The sequence below is a fragment of the Primulina eburnea genome, chromosome 8 (genome assembly GCF_022965805.1).
Source record: "Primulina eburnea isolate SZY01 chromosome 8, ASM2296580v1, whole genome shotgun sequence".
Lineage (NCBI taxonomy): Eukaryota > Viridiplantae > Streptophyta > Magnoliopsida > Lamiales > Gesneriaceae > Primulina > Primulina eburnea.
The window spans coordinates 17363267-17385523 of record NC_133108.1 but is presented as its reverse complement, the minus strand read 5'-3'; the positions used below and the strand labels follow the sequence as shown (position 1 = coordinate 17385523).

The window sequence follows — 22257 nt, the reverse complement described above, 5'->3', positions numbered from 1 at the left end:
TGGGTAAATTCGGATGTTATCAATATCTAACTGATCGCTGAATTACCGAACTGATTGCACGAAAACAACAATCAGTTGGGTATGAGCAATTGCGGTATTTTCGTCATATCTCTGAATTCGATTATTGAAATGAAACGATTCAGTATGCGTTGAAATTATAAGACGACGATCTACAAATCATATTCAGAAGTCAAAGTCTGAATCAAAGCTTAAGATGATGATAAAAGACGATAAAGCTACTGGTTCTGCACAAAATGAAATCAGCTAGGCTGATTTCAGCACACCAACTGAAACTGAACCAGCTGAACCAGCTGAAGACCAGTTGAACCAGACCAACTGAACCAGCTGCTGACCAGCTGAACTGAACTGAACCAGCTGCTGACCAATTGAACTGAACAACCAGTTGAGTTGACCAGAGTTGACCAATTGAACTAAACGACCAGTTGAGTTGACCAGTCGGGAAAATTCCCAGCAAGACGAATTTGACCGTTGCAATTTTAGAAATATTACAAAAACTTTCCAAACGGTCATATTCTTGTTTCTAACGTATATCATTGTTGGGGTTTATAATACAACATCTTGAAGATCAAACAAGAGCTTTTGAAGGGGATTCAAAGCATGGGCAGTTAGCATGAAGAAATCTGCTAGTTGAGAGCATAAGTCCTTGTGTGAGGATACGTTTGAGATGTACAATGTAAATGAAAAATTCCTCACACACAATCATTCACACATATATAAGAGAGTTGAAACTCAAAGATTAGTTGAGTGCGTCTTTACACAAATACGTAAAACATTGTGTTTGTAGTCTTTTCATATGAGACATTAAACAATATGCTGATTGTGAGGTGCTGCCTACAATCTTGAGTGCTAGGAGTTCTAGTTCGTAGCTGCCCTTCCGGAATGGGTTTGTACAAAGAGTTGTATAAATCAAAGTCTTCTAGTGAATCATTCCCAAGGGAAGAATGGGTGACGTAGGAGCATTTGAAGTCCCCGAACATCCATATATAAACAAATTCGTGTCTATTTGTTTATTGCATTTATTTATGATTTCCATGGTTTTAAAGATGGATTGTTGAAGCATTTTATGTGTTCTTCGAATATCAAATATTGGATACCAAGTGTTTGATAAAATGCTTCAACTAAAATATTTTTTTCACATACAACTTGCATATATTTTAAATGATTACAAAATGTTTAATCGATTTCTCGAAATATTATTTTGAGTTTCTTCCGCTTGGTTTGAAAACCAAACTCGATTTAATTCATTGGTGTTAAATAACCGAACTATTGTAGCTCAACGATTACCCCTAATCGATCCTAACATCTTTGTTTTGGGTCGAGCTCGACCCACAGCGTGAAGATCTTGACCCAGCTCGATCCAGGGTGAACATGGGTCGAGCTCTTCACACCACACTGTGGGTCGAGCTCTTCACAGTGTGAAGAGCTCGACCCAGGAGCTCGATCCGAGCTAGCTCGACCTAGGGTTTGGGTCGAGAAGAGCTCGATCCGAGTTCTTCACACCTAGATCCAATCTCTTGGGTAGAGAATAGATCTAGTAAAATTCAAAATAATAAATTGATTTCTTACAAATACGTGATTATCTCGTACGATTTTTTGCAGACGAATATTTTATAAACTTATTGTTAACCAAAAATCAAAACAGTAGAGGAAAGGAGGTTTGAGAAGAAGATGCTTTGTGTGAAGATTGGAAAAAATGTAGTGAAATGTGGATTGGATTGATTTGGATCGCGTGAGTTTTATTTTTAATTAAATTATAAATTTTATTATATACAAAATTAAAATAAATAATTAAATGCACTAATAATATATACAAAATTAAAATAAATAATTAAATGCACTAATAAAAAATTTGGTTTTTTAACAATTTTAAAAAAAGGTAAAAAAAATAAGTTACTTTCACTCCCTTTTCTTTAATAAACCTTTCCATCGGTCCCCTTTTCCTCATTTCCCCCTAAATTTAGTAGGAAAAATTTGAACGAACAAAACGGAGGCGATCGTAGACGTCGATGTTGACGGCGACTCAGAAGTATGCGGCGGGGGCACTTTTTGGGCTGGCGCTGCACCAATCACAAATCCACCAAACTCGCCCTTTGGGCTTTCCATACGAAGACGATGATGAAGATGGTAGCGGCCGCGGCCCGTCCGAGGAACGCGGCAGCAGTTGCAGCAGTGCTGACTCTGTATCTGAAGATCCGCAGCTTTGGGTGAATCGATCCTGCGGTCTCCTTCGCCCTGTCTTCAGGTATTAAGTTGTTTTTATTCGTTTGTTTTGATGTATTTATGTGTGCAATCTGAATAGCTAGCTCAGGCTGCCCTCGCGGTTGAAAATTCTTCATGTCTTTGTTTTCTCCTTTTCATGTTCAATTTTTCTGAAGAAGACGTAATTTTGTGAATAGGTTTTTAGAAATTGATGACAAAGCATGGGCGGGACTGGAAGAAACTGCTGGACATTCAGAAGCCAAGCAACATGTTGGAGCTGTAAGTTCTTTCCATATCCGTTTCTCATACTTCTTTTTTTGAAGTTTAACTGCACAACAAGAATTACGATTGGATCCGCTAGTGTGGATGCGGTAGCGCGAGTGGGAACATGCAGACTGTTGCAGTAGAGATTGGGCAGTGTTTAGCAAATGTTTAATTTGATGGGCAATGACATTTGTTTAATAGGGGATTGATTATTCTTCACATAATTGTTGTTGTTGTTATTATTATTATTATTATTATTATCATCATATTTAATGCTAGGAAATATTTTGTAAGAAAGAGCAGAAGTTCTATTGTATCCTTAAAAATATGTGGGAAACCTATCTTTGCTATCAGTACTACTTAATTCTTGAATCATGATATGTACATCATTAGTCTGAGTGTGACACATTCTTAGAGTGGATAAATGTAGTACATCTCACTATGACTGGAACTAGGATTGGGGAATAGAATCTGTTTCCTGATGAATTCTACATGCACTGTTGGGAATAAACGTTCTGAAGAGTTGTTAGAAACATGAGGTTATGGAGTGGTGCTGTTTAGAGAGAATTTGGTGAGGATTTAATGTGCCATGGTTGAAGACTGCAGACCGTTAATGAGAAATTCTATTAATATTTTTAGCCAGTGCTAAGTCTATGCTATGCGTTAAATGATTAATCCCTAATAACAAATACTGTTACTTTTTTATCAGTTCCTTAGGTTACTAGCAGAGGAAAGAGGAGATGTATCGTCAGACGCCTCTGATAAAGAACTTGCTTTAACAAATGGTGTGGATGCTATGTCTTCAAGTATGGAAACATCTCCGACTGACTATGAGTCCAAAAAAGAAAAGCAACGGGAATATGAACAATCATGTAGAGAAAAGTTAGCAAACCCTGAGACTACATCGGAGATGAAATCTGAAGAAAAACATTTGCTTGACAACATGCAGCAGGAAACGAATGTTACTACATCTATTGTCGAACAAATCCATGTACAATCCATTTCTGAACTTACTGGAAAACCATTGGAAGAAGTAGAAATGCTTAGTTACCCAAGGAAAGTAACAGTTCTGTATGAGCTCCTCTCAGCTTGTCTAGCAAATACCCCTGAAGACAACAAAAAATCCACAAGACGGAGAAAGGGTTATGATGCCCGACATCGTGTGGCATTGAGATTGCTAGCTACCTGGCTTGATGTCAAGTGGATAAAAATGGTGATATTTATTAAAAAAAGTGTTTATGGTATAGGATACTGTTATCTTTGTAATCACTGGAAGATAAAGTACACATTGATGCACTGCAGCTTTGTTCTTTCAGATTCCTGCCTTATACGTCTATTACTTTCAACTTCAAGCCTAACCATTATATATGTTAGAGCACTCGACGCAATTGAGAAAGTCTATCATTTAATGATTTTGGATAAATCTTTCTTCTGTTTACTTGGATCCCTTTGAATTGATCGTAATCATTTTGCTTCTCAAAACGAGTGAATCTTTTGCAGGAAGCCATGGAAACCATGGTTGCTTGTTCTGCAATGGCACTTTTAAAAGAGGAAGAATCTAAAGAAGAAACACGATCGCCAGAAAGCTCATGGGCTAAGTGGAAACATGGGGGTATAATAGGTGCTGCTGCGTTAACTGGAGGAACCTTGATGGCTATTACTGGAGGTATGTAACCTTTATCACTCGTAACTTTTTGGACTCGTGTATCCAATCAAGTTTTTTCTTAGCTACTGCTCAGAGTCGAAAACATAAAGGAAAATTTCTGGTGAAGACAGCGAAATATCAGCAGGATATATATTGTGGAATTTGAATTTATTTGTGGGTCATGCTTTACCAGGTTTAGCTGCTCCAGCTATTGCTGCTGGGTTCAGTGCCTTAGCTCCTACGTTAGGGACTATTATTCCTGTCATTGGAGCAAGTGGGTTTGCTGCTGTTGCTAGTGCTGCAGGAAGTGTTGCAGGTTCTGTTGCAGTTGCAGCTTCCTTTGGTGGTTAGTACAAGAAGCTATATAGGTCTTTGTTCATGAGTTGATTTCAATTGATTGCTTTTCTAAGTAGCTCTTTTATATGCATGGACATTGATGTTATTTCTCTGTGTTTCTTGTGTTGAATTACAATTGAGTGTTCTCATTCCTCACCTACACTTAAAAGTGACTGTATTTTTGAGTGTTGATCCATTCTGATATCTTCGTGACATTGCAATTGCAGCTGCTGGAGCTGGACTTACAGGGACCAAAATGGCTAGGAGAATTGGCGATGTGGAGGAGTTTGAGTTTAAAGCTATAGGTGAAAACCACAACCAAGGGGTGAGTCTTCCTCTACCAAATTTGGATGTGATGAAAATAGGGATTTTCTCATTTATCGATACCTTTTTATTGTTATCTTGTTAACTTAAGTTATCGATGCTAGGTTTTTCGGGTTAATATTCTAGTGTTACGTTTGATTGACAGGTTTGAAATCTTGAGTTGCATATTCATTTTAGCTCTTTAGAAGATTTTGATTAAAGGATATTTCAAATTAACCTTCTACCAATTTATTTTAATGTAGTAATAGTTAAATGAATTTCAAATAAATACAACATTGATTTAATTTGCAATTTAGGCTCCAAATTTCTCCATTCAAATGCAACCTAAAGCCTTTTTGTGTTTATATCTTATTAATTTGGAAGAACTGAATCTTTTTTGTTTTGGTGTCATTATTTTTTTTAATTTCAGCGGCTGGCGGTTGAGATTTCAGTGTCTGGATTTGTTTTCGAGGAAGAAGACTTTGTAAGACCTTGGGAAGGACAATATACTAATTTGGAGAGGTAAGCCACATCTTACCAACATTTTTAACTGGTGGAAGTGCTCATAATGATCTCCGCTGTGTACTTGCATTTCGCCTTGCTGCATTTGATGTATGATGCTAAATAACAATGCTTCTTTCCTGCTTTTCAAATTAAGAAATTGTGGGTGATGTTATATAGTTACAGATTTTAATGCTTCCTGTACTTGTTCATGAAGTGAATTTTTTTAATGCTTGTAATGCAACAATTTGTATAGGTATGCATTACAATGGGAGTCCAAGAATCTCTTTTCTGTAAGCACTGCTATTCAAGACTGGCTCACTTCAAGTAAAGTGCTTTACTCGAACACTGAACACAATGCATTAACACTTAAGACCACCGGAGCAAGTAATGAACACGACCATTCTCACTGCAGAAATTGCGACGGAAATGATGAAGCAAGGTGCAATGATGACTGTCCTAGGAACTCTCGTGACCGCGTTGGCGTGGCCAGCAACACTACTTGCTCTTACTGATTTTATTGACAGCAAATGGACAATTGCCGTGGATAGGTGTGATTTATCACTCTGTTTGTTGAATAGTAATGATGGGAAAAGGAAGATACTGACACAATATGATATGTATACAACCTAACTAAGTTTTTCAACAAGAAAGAAAGTTGAACCTGATATCTTGGATTTGAAAGATTTGAATCTAAAGTTTCAGTTCTGTCAGGAAACTAGTTGAAGCTGAAATAATTTTTCTAAATCAAGGTTGAGGGGAGTTGTATGGTTTGGCTCATACCTTATTGATACCTTCTACCTCGGTATTTCAGTGACACCATTACCCAATATTTTAAGTCAGTTCTAACCCCCAAATGTAAACGCTTTTGTAAATTCATTTGTTTAGTGCGGAAAGGAGTTATTTATTTTTTTCAATCCTTGTTGAAATGGTTGTTATTTCCTGCCATATTATGTAGATCTGATAAGGCTGGAAAGCTATTGGCTGAGGTATTGCTGAAGGGGCTGCAAGGGCAGAGGTAAACCAACATATAGAAGCAACTGTAGGAGAGTATTATTAATTGGCTTTAAAGAAGCGTTTGTTCTGCCATTTTCCAATCCACACTTACGTGTAATGAAATTTCCAGGCCGGTGACACTCGTAGGTTTCTCCCTTGGAGCAAGAGTTGTTTTCAGGTGCCTGCAGATTTTGGCTGAAAGCGAAGCTAATGGTAAGCATAAATGTTTGGGTTCTGTTTAAAGTTGAGATTGCAAGCGACGTGATGTTTGGTGATTGAATGAAATTTGACTTGATTCTCGTTACTAATATAATTTTCACTCAGACATTCATTTTCTCCTTTTTGTTAGCTCTAGGCGATGTTTTTGATAGATCAAATATATGTTTTGTTTTGGGGAACTATAATGATACTGTATATGTCAAAATTATATAAAATTATGTTGGATTTTCAATTTTTAAAATAACATATTTTTGTTAAATTATAGCATAATAGCAGGTTGTTTTTGGGAAATGATGAAAATCTTAATCATAACTAATGATTATATTAGTAGATATATGAAACGACCCTCGCTTTTTACTTTAAAATCCTAAAAATGTTTTTTTTTAAAACATCAATTTTCGAAATTCACCATTAAAATAACTTAACATTTCCATAAATCAGAATAATTTATCGTTTAAAATCTCAAATGCATAAAACTCTTTAAATCGTTAATTAACAAAATTCAACTCCAACCTTTAACATGATTATGCTAACTCCAAAATAAAGCATAAAAGTCTTTAATTAAATCATTAACAAAATCTTTAATACTTTAAGTATCAAGCTAATGCGGAAAATAAATGTCCCTCAGGAGTGTACTGTCTGTCTCGATCCACTCAAGTGTCAGCGCTTCCCTCACTAACATCATCTTTGCAGCAATCAAACCTAGTGAGTCTAATGATTCAGCACGTTCTAAACAGAAGTGACAAATAATACATATACGAGCACATGCATTAAATCATATTTTTATTCAAAATACTTTTAAGTATAAATAAATCATAAATCGTAAAATCGTAAAGCTTTCAATCTTTTATCATTTTTGGTGAAGTTTGATGTTTGAAAATGACTAGCCTTTTATCCTCTGGTCTACTGATCAGTCTTAGGTCACCATTATGTATGAGGACGGTCATTAGGCATCGATGTAAAATGGAAATACGATCGTTGGGCTTCTTTTGGGGCCTTATCCCATAAAAGGGCTCCCTTTATGACCTTCTGCCTCACGATATTTCCAAAAATCATATATCCTCTTTGTCACAATCAATTTACATCCTTCAAAATATTTTTTCTTTTTTCTTTTTTAAATCATAAAATACCATGATTTTCTGAAAATAGCATTTTTAAAGTAAAATTTCCACAGCTTTACAATAAATCATAAAATATCATATTTTTACAGTAAAAATTGGATAGCTTTACCATAAATCATAAAATATCATATTTTCATGAAAATCGTCATGATATATCATTTAACATGTGTTATGACCCTTCGGGACACTGCCAACCCTTTTCGTACTACCCAGATGTAAAATGACCGTTTTGCCCCCTGAACGTAAAATTTCTCGATTTCGACTTTTTCTTACTTTCCTTGACTCTAGACCATCCCAAATAATTATATAAGTTTAGATTAAATTTTTAATATTTTCGTTTAGCTTAAATTCGAGGCTTTTGATTTAATTTCCTATTTATAATTCGTGAAACGTTTAATTATCAATTTAATTCCAACTTTAATATTTTAATCCCAAACTTTTATTATGAATTTTTCATACCTAATTTACCCTCGTAAACCATTAATCGACTCTCGTGGACCATGGTTCGAACCCTTCCTTCCTAAACCCTATACTCGAACCCTCGACTATCTCCGCCCTTGGACCATCATGGACCAGACCCTCACTCAAGCCTCCTGGACCCTTTCTGACCTAGCCTAAACCAGCGCACCGGTCCCTAGCCACAAGACTAGAACATGCGCACCTGCCCAAGCACCATGCACCAGCCCCCGACCCTTGACCATCCTCCCTAGCCCCTACTGGACCAACTTAGACCCCCGCCAGCGCAGCCATGCACCCTTCTTCAGCAGCCGCCCCCACGCGTGCATGGAAAGAGCCCTTGCATGCGTGGGCTCTTCCCCTACCGGCTGTACAAGAGTCCTACCTAGCTCTCCCCCTAGGACTCTTCCTAACCCCTAACCATGACCAGTACGCCCCCTTTCCAAGCCCAGGTCGAGCCGCAAGTCCCCTTTCCCCTTAGCCGAATCCTTCCAAGACAAGGTGTCATGAAAACCCTAGGACTCCCTTTAGCTAGCCAGGCTCGACTCCCGCCATCATTCCCACCTTAAATTGTCCATGTTATATCCATAAAACATCCTATGTTGGCAGCGTACTCGTTGAAAATCATAAAACTTTCAAAACTTTAAAATAATCGTCAAAACGTTACGCAATTCAAACTCCAATATTTTTCATGCAAAAATAATCAAAACATGCATAATATAGTTTGAATGATGCGTCAAAGGGAGTTAGAAACGTTCCTTTGCGTTTTAAAACGCTCGAATACGCGATCGTTGGCGTGGGGCGTCAGGAAAAACAAACGAGGGACGAAGACTCCTTGTTTTTCCTCCCACAAATTCTCGAAAATATGTGGTGATGTGTGTAGTGTTTCGACTGGTATGGTGCCAACAATACCTAGGTTTTTATTTTTTATAGATTTTAATTTACATGTTAATAGACTCGGGTTTGGGCTTTCAAGTTTAGGAACAATTAGGCCTACTCAGCCTAGGTAAATTAGGCCCAATAACACCTATTTAATTGCAAAAATAAAAGTTTATAAAAATTAGTTTTCAAAAATAGTGCATTTGATATTTTAACGGTCCCTCGTTTGCCCAAATCCGGCTTCCCGGATGAATCAAACTCGTCTCGTAAAATAATTTGAACTATATCATTTTTAGAAAAAATTAATCATATTTAATCATATTAATAAGTTTCAAAAATATTTATTTTGTCTTGGTCGTCTCCGATCTTCTTTCGTCAGTCTATCATCGAATATTCGGGTAAAATCCTTCAATTTCATGATCATGAACGTTAAACTTTCAAGCATGTAAAATATGTTAATTAAGTAAAATAAACATGTAATTTAAATCATTTGCATGCATGCGGTTTACGTGAGTTGGTTTTTTGGACGTGTAACAAAAATAAGGGAAATTATGTTTTTGAAAAGGGAATAAACAGGAATAATAGTGTTCATTTTTTTTATTGGTGGGGGTAGGAAAACAGTTTCCTGAGAATGGAAAAAAAACAAGGCCTGAAGTTGTCGGCCTTCCATGCCTACCCCTGGCCCCTCTTTCCGGAAGCATAGTTGACTTGGGCTGTCGATTTAAATGACCCACTTTCACCAAACAGTTAATTATTAGATATATTTGTCCCACTCGAAAAGTTCACAGGTTTCGGCATTCTTCTGTATCCATGCGCACTGATGATTAAAGTTCTAAGCATATCTATTTCCCTAATTTGGTCAGCTGGACTTGTGGAAAGAGTTGTTCTTCTTGGAGCTCCTATACCAATTAAGGACGTGAATTGGGAATTAACTAGAAAGGTAAAAGCACATCACCTTTCTCACTAGGAGTGACTTTTCTTCGTGCATCATTGTAGTTTGAGGTTAATCAAACCATCTGTGTTCTGCAGGTGGTGGCTGGGAGATACGTGAATGCATATTCTACAAATGACTGGATGCTCGGAATCGTATTCCGTGCCAAGTATGAAGCTTTTGATATCACAATTTAAAATTTCACCGTGCAGAGTCGACTTGTTGGCTCATACGAATAATTCTCTTTTTGGTGTATATTCTGGCTCATCTTCCCATCAATTTTAATTTGTAATCGATTCTTCTGATATTTGAACAGCCTTCTCACCCAAGGATTGGCGGGGATTCAACCAGTTGATGTGCCCGGCATTGAAAATGTAAATGCCGTTCCATGACTCTGATTTAATTGTGCTATGACACAAATCCGTGCATGAGTTTTGACTTGCTGCCTTTTCCTCCTCACTTTGATTTAACAGGTTGATGTGACTGAAGTTATAGAGGGACATTCTTCTTATCTATGGTGCACCCAACAGATCCTAGAACTGCTTGAGTTGGATACATACTACCCTGTTTTTAATAGAAGAATTTTCGAATCTTCGAGTACCTTTCGTGTTCTGCGTCCTTGAAACTCAGAAAATAGGGGCCTTCGAACTGTTGGATTTGCATGATTTTAGGTGGGAAATTTCACTCTCACAGTTTTCACTTGTTTTATTTTTACTAGGGAAAAGGAACGGGTTGAAAAAAGTTGTTTTGAAAAAAATTAATTATCCAAGTGAATAAATGTCGTGTTTATTTTTTATTTATTTTGTTTTGACGGTAATATGACAAATATATTTGTATATGTATATTAACACATAAATTTTATTTATAAGACATTGGATATGTTTAAAGCATATAATCTTTTTACTTCTCTTAATAATTTGATATTTTATTGTTTTCTTATTTTTATCTATTATTTTCTCATGATATGAAACCATATTTTCATTTTGTTTTTTTGAGCGTTTGTAATCTGTCATATTTTAATAATTTATTTTTTAAAAGAAATATTCATGTAGATTTTCAGTGTTTTATAAAATTTATACACTAAAAGATAAAGTTGACAATTCATAATAAAACTATCTTTTATAAAATTTATACACTAAAAGATGAAGTTGACAATTCATAATAAAACTATCTCTACATTTTATTAAATATAATTTTTTTTTTCCATAAACTCTATATAATGGATGAATCTATATTAAGTATTTAGTGGAATATTGTTTTTATTTTAAATAATATTAACAATTTTAATAAATCTGTTATTATACTAAAAATTATGATACTTTTAATTTTTAACTTTCAAAATTTTTATGATGCAATTAAAATTTTGAAAATAAAAAATTTAACGATAATTTTTATGATTTTTACTTAAATAATATATAATTTTTATTTTAATTATTATATAAATCTATCTAATAAATAATCTGTAATGTCCAGAAATTTAATCCTAGTAATCTGTAATTACAGATTTATAATTTGAGATGATTATGAAATGATTAATCGGGACACGATTTGAGATAACGTGTGAAAAGATGTATGTGCGAGGATGAGCTCTCGCGCATATGCGCGACCCAGCCGGGCGCATATGCGCGAAATGTCCAGAGGACCTCGCGCATATGCGCGACCTGAACCCGCGCATGTGCGTGAGGGTGGCAGAGAGTTGGGAAGAAATTTGAGTACCTCGCGCATATGCGCCGAATAAAGGGCACGCAGATGCGCGAGGCACTGTGCACGTCACGCGCCGAGACATATGGTCTCGCGCATATGTGCCGGTAGATGTCGCGCATATGCGCGAGACGTGTGTTACAAAGGGCGAGCCACTTGTTTTGTTGCGTGCGCGAATTGTGTATATATATATATATATACATGCAATGTTTTTCTTAGAAAGAAAGAAACGAAGCTCCGAGGAAGGATTTGCTCTTGGATTTCAGAATTTGATTTCAAAAAATCCGTACGTCCAAATTTAAATCCGAGTACGGCACCGTATTCCTAGCAACGACAGCTACTACAGGGCGTAAGTTTCGTTACGTTTTGTTAAGATTTGAAATTATGATGTTGTCAGAATTGAATGGAATTCATATATGATGTTCTGGACATATTAGACATCATAGAACCGAAGTCAGATTTAGAAACGGACTGATTAGAGAATTGTTATGATTTTCTGAAGTTAATTGACTGAGATATGATATCAGATTGTATTGGTATCGATTATTAGTTGAATGAATTATTATCTGGTGATGTTATATTGACCGGGATATCGGGATTGTGCGGTTATACCGTTGATTTTGAATTATTGATCAGATTGGTATCAATTTAAACGGTATATTGATATGAATCATTGATATTGCCATTGCCAGATTGAAGAATTGACAGAGTTTGAATTCCAGACCGACACTACGAACGGAAGGTATTAATCAATGTGGTATTGGGACATCGACTCAAGTAGGATGTAATTGAGTTTCCCTAAGTTACATACTTATTATTATGTTTTATTATTGTGATTATTAATTTGATTATATGCTTGTTCTATGGAGTTATAGGAGCATGCATTAGACGTGTAATCTTGTGACAGAAGTACCCGATAGCGGCGGGATAGCCACGGGTACATTGCACGATGTTACAAGATATTGTATTGGCGATAGGACCACAGTCCATGACGGTTAGGTCAGGACACTAGATGTTTGGTTATATCGACTTGGATAGAACTGGAGTCTTTTCTATTACTGTTGGTCGATATAGGAATACCAACATCTTTATATCTGGGTGTTTTGGTTATATCGACGTGGATAGAACTGGAGTCTTTTCTATTACTGTTGGTCGATATAGGAATACCACATCTGGAAACCGGGATCCCTAGGCTAGGATTGAGTCTAGTCTGAGTCGTGGAGTCACGAGCATTGTCGACAGTTTGATATTGATTATGTTTCAGCTTTTGATATATATTGCTGTTTTCTATCCATGCTTTTATGTGTATCATATGATTGCATGTTTCGTTGATTTATACTGGGATTATATTCTCACCGGAATTATCCGGCTGTTATCTTGTTTGTATGTGTACATGACAACAGGTGGGACAGGATCAGGGTCCAGGAGATGAGGAGAGATCGTGATAGAGTGGAGACCTCGGACTTTGATGTATCTAGGGTTGTGACATTTGATATTTAGATGTTGAGCCTTATTTTTAATTATTTGTAGACGGTACAGGACATGTACTATTTTTTATACTGTGTTGTATATTAGTTTGATTTCACTACATTCCGCATTAAAAAGAAAAATTTTTTATGACCCTAATTATTTGATTAGTAAACTGATCCTGATGACGATTAAGAATTGATTAGCGTCCGGGTCCCCACAACAGGTGGTATCAGAGCGATAGATCCTTGAGACTGAGATAGGAGCTAGTGAGTGGGGTAGATTGAGGTTTTCCTTCCTGCTTTTGATTGCTAGCATGAATTCCTATTTTGATACATGTTTGCCTGAATATCTGATTTTGATATGATATTGTGTATTATTTGGAATGGATCAGCTGTCAGATGATCCGAGGAAGATTGAAACTGATATGTGGTAGTGGAATTACTAACCTCTTTAATTATCAGATATGCCACCGAGAAGAGTACCGGAACAGGGTAGTACATCGAATCCTCTAATGGATGTGACAGCGACACCCATGGAGACTTTACTGAAAAGATTCCAGTCATTCCATCCACCGACCTTGAAGGGTACGGGGAATTCCGTGGATTGTGAGAATTGGCTGGATGATATTGAAATGCTGTTTGAGTCCCTGGAGGCTGGAATACACTGATGAGAGGAAGTTGAAACTGATAGGGCACCAGTTACATGACGTTGCAAAGAACTGGTGGATCACGACGAAGAGGGCATTGGAACACCGAGGTACGATTATTACATGGAATGTGTTTCGAACTGAATTATATAAGAGGTTCTTTCCAGTGTCATATAGGAAGGAAAAGGGAGCAGAATTCACCAACTTGAGACAGGGCCAACTAAACATTGAAGAATATGTGGCCAAGTTCTCTTCACTGTTGCGCTTTGCTCCACATGTGGCGGACACATGACGAGGCCGTGGCGGATCAGTTCATTAACGGCCTGAGCCCGGAAATATTTACACTGGTGAACACAGGGAGACCGAATAATTTTACTGATGCTCTGAATCGAGCCAAGGGAGCCGAAGCCGGTCTGATGAGACAAAGAGGAGCTTCGTTTGTGCCTTCAGCACCGGGACCACAACAACCACCTCCTCGATTTGAAGGTGGCAGCAGCAGTGGCGGAAAGAAGGATTTCTTGAAGGCTAGAGGGAAGCAGTTCAAGAAGTCCGAAAGCAGTTCTTCTAGCTCTGGGAGTCCTCGACAGAGCCAAAGCTATACTGGACCTATTTGTAATACTTGTGGAGGGAAGCATCCCAGTGAGCAGTGTCGAGGAGTATTTGGCAGCTGCCGTATTTGTAAACAACAAGGACACTTTGCCCGAGTGTGTCCACAGAGAGGTGCCCAGGGATCCCAGGCAGCTGAGTCATCTGGATCAGCGGCTCAGACAGGTAGACGATCATCTGCCGTTCATTCTTTTCAGCCAGCACCGGCTACCCAGTCACAACAGAGGCCAGGAGGAAGCCAGACCGTGAGCCAGCCTCCTAGACAGCAGGCCCGAGTTTTTGCTTTGATCGAGGAGCAGGCACAGGATGCACCTGACGATGTTGTGGCAGGTAACTGTTTTATTTCTGGGTATCCTGCATATGTATTGATTGATACTGGTGCATCACATACTTTTATTTCTGAGAGGTTTGCATTGAGTCATGCGTTACCTGTTGAGTCATTGTCTGCGATAGTGTATGTCTCTTCTCCGCTAGGGACAGGTTTGTTATCGGTGAAGTCTGTGAAATCTTGTATACTGCAATACGATGGGCATACGATTGAACTAGATTGTATTGTGCTTGGTTTATCTGATTTTGATTGTATTATCGGTATCGATATGTTGACCAAGTACCGAGCTACAGTTGATTGTTTCCACAAGATAGTGAGATTCAGACCTGAGATGGATGAGGAGTGGAAATTTTACGGTAAGGGTTCTCGAGCTAGAATTCCTTTGATATATGCGATAAATATGACTCGATTATTGCAGAAAGGAGCGGATAGATTCCTGGTATATTCAGTTGATTTACTGCAGTCGAGCCCATCATTGGCGGACTTGCTAGTGGTGTGTGAGTTTGCTGATGTCTTTCCAGATGAGATTCCTAGATTGCCTCCGATTCGAGAGATAGACTTCAGCATTGAGTTAATGCCAGGAACAGTTCCGATTTCGAGGGCTCCTTATAGGATGGCACCGATCGAATTGAAAGATTGAAAGAACAGCTGGAGGATTTATTGGCCAAGGGATATATCAGACCGAGTGTTTCTCCTTGGGACGCTTCAGTACTGTTCGTGAGAAAGAAGGATGGGTCAATGAGACTTTGTATTGACTACCGGCAACTGAACAAGGCAACTGTAAAGAATAAATATCCATTGCCTCGTATTGATGATTTATTTGATCAGTTGCAGGGTTCTTCGGTGTATTCCAAGATCGATCTGAGATCTGGATACCATCAACTGAGAGTCAGGGATTTCTATATCTCAAAGACAGCATTCAGAACCAGGTATGGACACTATGAATTTATTGTCATGCCATTTGGTTTGACGAATGCACCGACGGTATTTATGGGATTGATAAATCGAGTCTTTCAGAAATATCTCGATGATTTCATGATTATCTTCATCGATGATATTTTGATTTATTCAAAGAATGTGATGGAGCATGCTGAACATTTAAGAACTGTGTTGCGAATTTTGAGGGCGGAGAAACTGTATGCTAAACTGTCGAAATGCGAGTTCTGGTTGAAACAGGTGGTATTTCTGGGACATATCATATCTGGAGACGGTATATCAGTTGATCCGAGTAAGATTGAGGCAGTGATTTCTTGGCCGAGACCGACATCTGTACCAGAGATACGCAGTTTTATGGGTTTGGCAGGATATTATCGTCGATTCATTAAAGATTTTTCGAGTATTGCCAAACCGATTACACAGTTGACTCAGAAGAATGCTCTATTTGTTTGGTCTGAGGAATGTGAGACCAGTTTTCTCGAATTGAAGAAAAGATTGATCAGTGCTCCTGTGCTGACGATTCCTTCAGGCACTGGTGGATTTGTTGTTTATTGCGATGCATCTCACCGAGGATTGGGCTGTGTGTTGATGCAGCGAGGACATGTTATCGCTTATGCCTCGAGACAGCTGAAACCCCATGAATCTCGTTACCAAATTCATGATCTTGAATTGGCAGCCATAGTCTTTGCTTTGAAGATATGGCGACATTACCTCTACTGTGAGAAATTCGAAATCTATTCTGATCATAAAAGCTTGAAATATCTGTGTTCACAGTCAGAGTTGAATATGAGACAGCGAAGATGGCTTGATTTATTGAAATATTTTGATTGTGAAATCAAATACTACCCAGGAAAATCCAATGCAGCAGCTGATGCACTAAGTCGAAAGGTATGTTCTTTATCCTTATCGACTATGGGTGTTTCGAATTTGATTGAAGACTGCTGTTTGTCTGGATTAGTATTTGAGACAGATTGGAGACCTATGAGATTATATACTATTCAAGCTGAACCAGAGCTGATTTTGAGAATTAAAGCAGCTCAGAAAGCTGATCAGAATATTTAGAAGTCGATTGCTATGGTTAAAGCTGGACATCGATCGGAATATCAGGTTCAAAATGGTATTTTGTATGTGAATAATCGTCTTGTTGTGCCGAATGTTTCGGAATTAAGACAGCGAATACTGACAGAAGCGCACAACAGTCGTTTTAGCATTAATCCTGGTGGAAGGAAAATGTATAATGATTTGAAAACACAATACTGGTGGAAACAAATGAAAGCTGATATTGCTATATTTGTAGCCAAATGTCTGAATTGCCAACAGGTAAAGGCTGAAAGAAAGAAACCTGGAGGACTGTTACAGAGTTTGTCTATTCCTGAATGGAAATGAGATCACATTTCCATGGATTTTGTGACACAGTTGCCCCGTTCCTCCCGAGGTTACGATGCGATTTGGGTCGTGATTGATCGATTGACCAAATCAGCATGCTTTATTCCATACAAAATGACGTATAGATATGATCAGATGGTCGATATATATGTCAAGGAAGTGGTTAGATTGCACGGAGTGCCGAAGTCAATTGTCTCCTACCGTGATCCTCAGTTTACTTCGCACTTCTGGCAGAGTCTGCAGCAAGCTCTAGGTACGAAGTTACATCTGGGTACCAACTTCGTACCGCATATCATCCACAGACTGACGGACAGTCAGAACGGACGATTCAGACATTGGAAGATATGCTGAGAGCTGTAGTGCTTGATTTTAGCACTAATCAGCAAGATGCATTGCCACTTTACGAGTTTTCGTACAACAATAGCTATCAAACGAGTATTGAGATGGCACCATTCGAAGCGTTGTACGGAAATAAATGCAGATCCCCATTATATTGGGATGATATCTCTGAAGTTCCGGAGACTGGACCTGATATGATCAGAGATATGACTGAAAAAGTGAAATTGATTCAGAAGAAAATGTAGGCAGCCCAGGACAGACAAGCCAAATATGCCAACCTTCGGCGAAGACCATTGGTATTTGAGGCAGGAGACCGAGTGTTCCTGAAGATTTCTCCTTTCAGGGGTGTTGTCCGATTTATGAAGAAAGGGAAGTTGTCTCCATGATACGTCGGTCCTTATAAGATTCTTGAAAAGATAGGAGATCGTGCCTATCGACTAGAATTGCCGCCTTCATTATCTGGAATACATAATGTCATTCATGTATCAATGCTGCGGAAGTATCTCCCTGATGATTCACATGTTATTCAACCCGACGAGACCGCGTTGGATGAGACATTGAGTTATGTTGAGAAACCGATCCGGATTATCGATCGTAAGGAAAAACAGCTCAGAACGAAGATGATTCCGTTGGTGAAAGTACAATGGACTCGTCATGGCGTTGAAGAAGCCACTTGGGAGACTGAATCAGATATGAGACAAGAATTCCCAGCATTATTTCACTGATGTAAATTTTTATTCGACTTTAGTTACATTCCTTCTTAAGGATATGATTTGACTATCTGTGATTTCGAGGACGAAATCATATCTTGGGGGGGAGAAATGTAATGCTTGGAAATTTAATCCTAGTAATCTGTAATTACTGATTTATAATTTGAGATGATTATGAAAGGATTAATCGGGACACGATTTGAGATAACGTGTGAAAAGATGTATGTGCGAGGATGAGCTCTCGTACATATGCGCGACCCAGTCGGGTGCATATGCGCGAAATGTCCAGAGGACCTCGCGCATATGCGCGACCTGAATCCGCGCATGTGCACGAGGGTGGCAGAGAGTTGGGAAGAAATTTGAGTACCTCGCGCATATGCGCCGAATGAGGGCGCGCATATGCGCGAGGCACTGTGCACATCACGCGCCGAGACATATGGTCTCGCGCATATGCGCCGGTAGATGTCGCGCATATGCGCGAGACGTGTGTTACAAAGGGCGAGCCACTTGTTTTGTTGCATGCGCGAATTGTATATATATATATATATATACATGCAATGTTTTTCTCAGAAAGAAAGAAACGAAGCTCCGAGGAAGGATTTGCTCTTGGATTTCAGAATTTGATTTCAAACAATCCATCCGTCCAAATTTAAAGCCGAGTACGGCACCGTATTCCTAGCAATGACAGCTACTACAGGACGTAAGTTTCGTTACACTTTGTTAAGATTTGAAATTATGATGTTGTCAGAATTGAATGAAATTCATATATGATGTTCTGGACATATTAAACATCATAGAACCGAAGTTAGATTTAGAAACGGAATGATTAGAGAATTGTTATGATTTTCTGAAGTTAATTGACTAAGATATGATATCAGATTGTATTGGTATCGATTATTAGTTGAAGGAATTATTATCTGGTGATGTTATATTGACCGGGATATCGAGATTGTGCGGTTATACCGTTGATTTTGAATTATTGATCAGATTGGTATCGATTTAAACGGTATATTGATATGATATCATTGATATTGCCATTGCCAGATTAAAGAATTGACAGAGTTTGAATTCCAGACCGACACTACGAACGAAAGGTATAAGTCAATGTGGTATTGGGACATCGACTCAAGTAGGATGTACTTGAGTTTCCTTAAATCACATACTTATTATTATGTTTTATTATTGTGATTATTAATTTGATTACATGCCGATTCTATGGAGTTATAGGAGCATGCATTAGACGAGCAATCTTGTGACAGAAGTACCCGATAGTGGCGGGATAGCCACGGGTACATTGCACGATGTTACAAGATAGTGTATTGGCGATAGGACCACAGTCCATGACGGTTAGGTCAGGACACTAGATGTTTGGTTATATCGACTTGGATAGAACTGGAGTCTTTTCTATTACTGTTGGTCGATATAAGAATACCAACATCTTTATATCTGGGTGTTTTGGTTATATCGACGTGGATAGAACTGGAGTCTTTTCTATTACTGTTGGTCGATATAGGAATACCACATCTGGAAACCGGGATCCTAGGCTAGGATTGAGTCTAGTCTGAGTCGTGGAGTCACGAGCATTGTCGACAGTTTGATATTGATTATGTTTCAGCTTTTGATATATATTGTTGTTTTCTATCCATGCTTTTATGTGTATCATATGATTGCATGTTTCGTTGTTTTATACTGGGATTATATTCTCACCGGAATTATCCGGCTGTTGTCTTGTTTGTATGTGTACATGACAACAGGTGGGACAGGATCAGAGTCCAGGAGATGAGGCGAGATCGTGATAGAGTGGAGACCTCGGACTTTGATGTATCTAGGGTTGTGACATTTGATATTTAGATGTTGAGCCTTAGTTTTATTTATTTGTAGACGGTACAGGACATGTACTATATTTTATACTGTGTTGTATATTAGTTTGATTTCACTACATTCCGCATTAAAAAGAAAAAAATTTTATGACCCTAATTATTTGATTAGTAAGCTAATCCTGATGACGATTAAGAATTGATTAGCGTCCGAGTCCTCATATAATCATTTTGAAACATAAGATATATAATATGTTTTTTCTATTTTTTGTCATAGTAATTTATTTTAGAAACAGCTTCCCACCAATTTTTAGGGTTTTTAGACATATATACAAAATAAATACAAAAGTTGACAATTCATAATTGAATTTTGAGTAGGTCTCTTGTGAGACGGTACTACGAATCTTTATCTGTGATACGGTTAAACCTTACCGATATTTACAATAAAAAGTAATACTCTTAGCATAAAAAGTAATATTTTTTCATGAATGACCCAAATAAGAGATCCGTCGCACAAAATACGATCCGTGAGACCGTCTCACACAAGTTTTTGCCTTGAATTTTTTTTTAATGGTGTACAGTTTTAGATTTTGTTAGTTTTGATTTTTCTTCCACGATATTGAAAATTATGATTAGCTTTATTTGGCGACCCTCAATGCCTAAATTTTGAACAATTTTAGTTGATGTTTGTTCAATAACTGCCACTCGTTTTCAAATTTAATTCATTCGAAATTTTTCAAAAATGTGCATTGTTTCTCTTGTTAAGGCACCTTCTTTTTTCTCAAATTTGAATAAAGGATAAATATTTTCACAATATACATTGTGGTTGACGTCACTTCATCACAATTCACAATAATCTCGTCTTAGATCTCTTTTGTATGTTATTTCATAATATGTTTCAAATGAAAACTCCACTATCCAAATTTATCAAATCAGTTTTATTCCATAATTGTGGGGACCCGGACACTAATTCATTTCTTAATCATTTTTGGGAATAATTGAATCAACTAAATAAACTGGGTCTAATTTTTTTAAAATACAAGTGCGGAACATAATAGAATCATTCTGATATAAACATCAACATAAAAATACAAGTCTTGTACATTTACATAAAGTCAAACTGGGGTTCAATCACTACACATCAAGTGCTGAAACCTACTCTACTTTTGGGTCCGGACCTCCACGCTAATTTTGATCTCTCATCCTCGTCTTGACCCTGAGCCTGTCCCACCTGTTGTCATGTACACATACAAACACAACAACAGACGGATAACTCCGGCGAGAATAACATTCTCAGTATAAACAACGTATACATGCAATCATAAAAGCATATAAGAAAGCATATAACAGTATCAATCACATGTATCAATCTGAAATATGAAATGATATAAAACTGTAAATCAAACTCATATCTCCGACTCGATTCTGATCTAGTCTAGTCTAGGGATCTCGGTTCCCGGACGTTGGTATATTATATCGAATCTCAGCAATAGAAGTCGATCTACTCCTAAGCAACATTGATATAACCAAACATCCACTGTCTAGGCACCTCTGCCCCAGACTTGACACCTCTGCTAATGACTCGTTCTCTACTTTTCTATAAATCAATAGAATAAGCATATACATTCAAGTAATACAAGGTATTAAAACAATAACAAACCATTATGTGGTTTAGGGAAACTCAAGTCAAATATAACTTGAGTAGATCTCTCGGTTAACATTGATTTATACCTTTCTTTCTGTCGATCTGACGAAGTCGAAGTCTTGAATTCGAAGCTGTCAATACTCAATCTGGCAATGAAAATCGAATATACAATATCACCATTTCATTCAAACAAGATAGTTCAATCTTATCAAATTCTGACGGCATAACAGTACAATCTCGATATATCCCGGCAATACAATATCAGTATATACCAATCTCAATAACTCATACTCAATCAATAACATAATCTGATATCAAATTTGTATAATCTCAATTAAATCAAATCTGAAAAATCATAAAGATTCCATACGGTATCTGTTCTTCAAACCGGTTTCGATTATACGATGTCTAATTTTCAAGAACACCATATATAGATCAAATCATGATTTCTTCAACACATGAATTTCGAACCATGCTAGAAATCCATAAAATTTACCTCCTCTTGAAGTTCTTGACGAGAGGAACTCGAAACTAAAGTCGGATTGAAATTCTAATGGGCAGATTTTGCGCAATTCAAATTTTAATATCAAGAACTTGAAGTTGTCCGTAGCTTTTCTCGATTCTTCCCTTTTCCATTATGAAGGAATTAAATGTTTTTAATATATATACCATGCATGCTCAAGAAAATGTGTCTCACTTCTTTGTGTAGCACGTCTCGTGCATATGCGCAATCCTCCTCGGCGCATATGCACGAGACATTCTGTCTCGGCACTTAACCTTCACGGCAGCTCGCACATATGCG

General features: G+C 37.6%; 1 protein-coding gene and 1 long non-coding RNA gene across 2 annotated transcripts in view; one reads left to right on the top strand and one right to left on the bottom strand.

The window, feature by feature from the left end:
- The window catches only part of LOC140838911 (uncharacterized), a 94668-nt gene that overhangs the window by 58224 nt on the left and 14187 nt on the right, over positions 1-22257 (bottom strand). The window lies entirely within an intron of this gene.
- On the top strand, positions 1957-10671 carry LOC140838910 (uncharacterized). Its single transcript, XM_073205535.1, has 15 exons — positions 1957-2263; positions 2418-2499; positions 3194-3697; positions 3985-4150; positions 4323-4475; positions 4693-4790; positions 5199-5290; positions 5526-5596; positions 5685-5820; positions 6228-6287; positions 6396-6478; positions 9804-9880; positions 9970-10040; positions 10188-10245; positions 10345-10671. The coding sequence occupies exons 1-15, from the start codon at positions 2028-2030 to the stop codon at positions 10492-10494; spliced, it is 2037 nt and encodes a 678-aa protein (XP_073061636.1). The 5' UTR covers positions 1957-2027; the 3' UTR covers positions 10495-10671.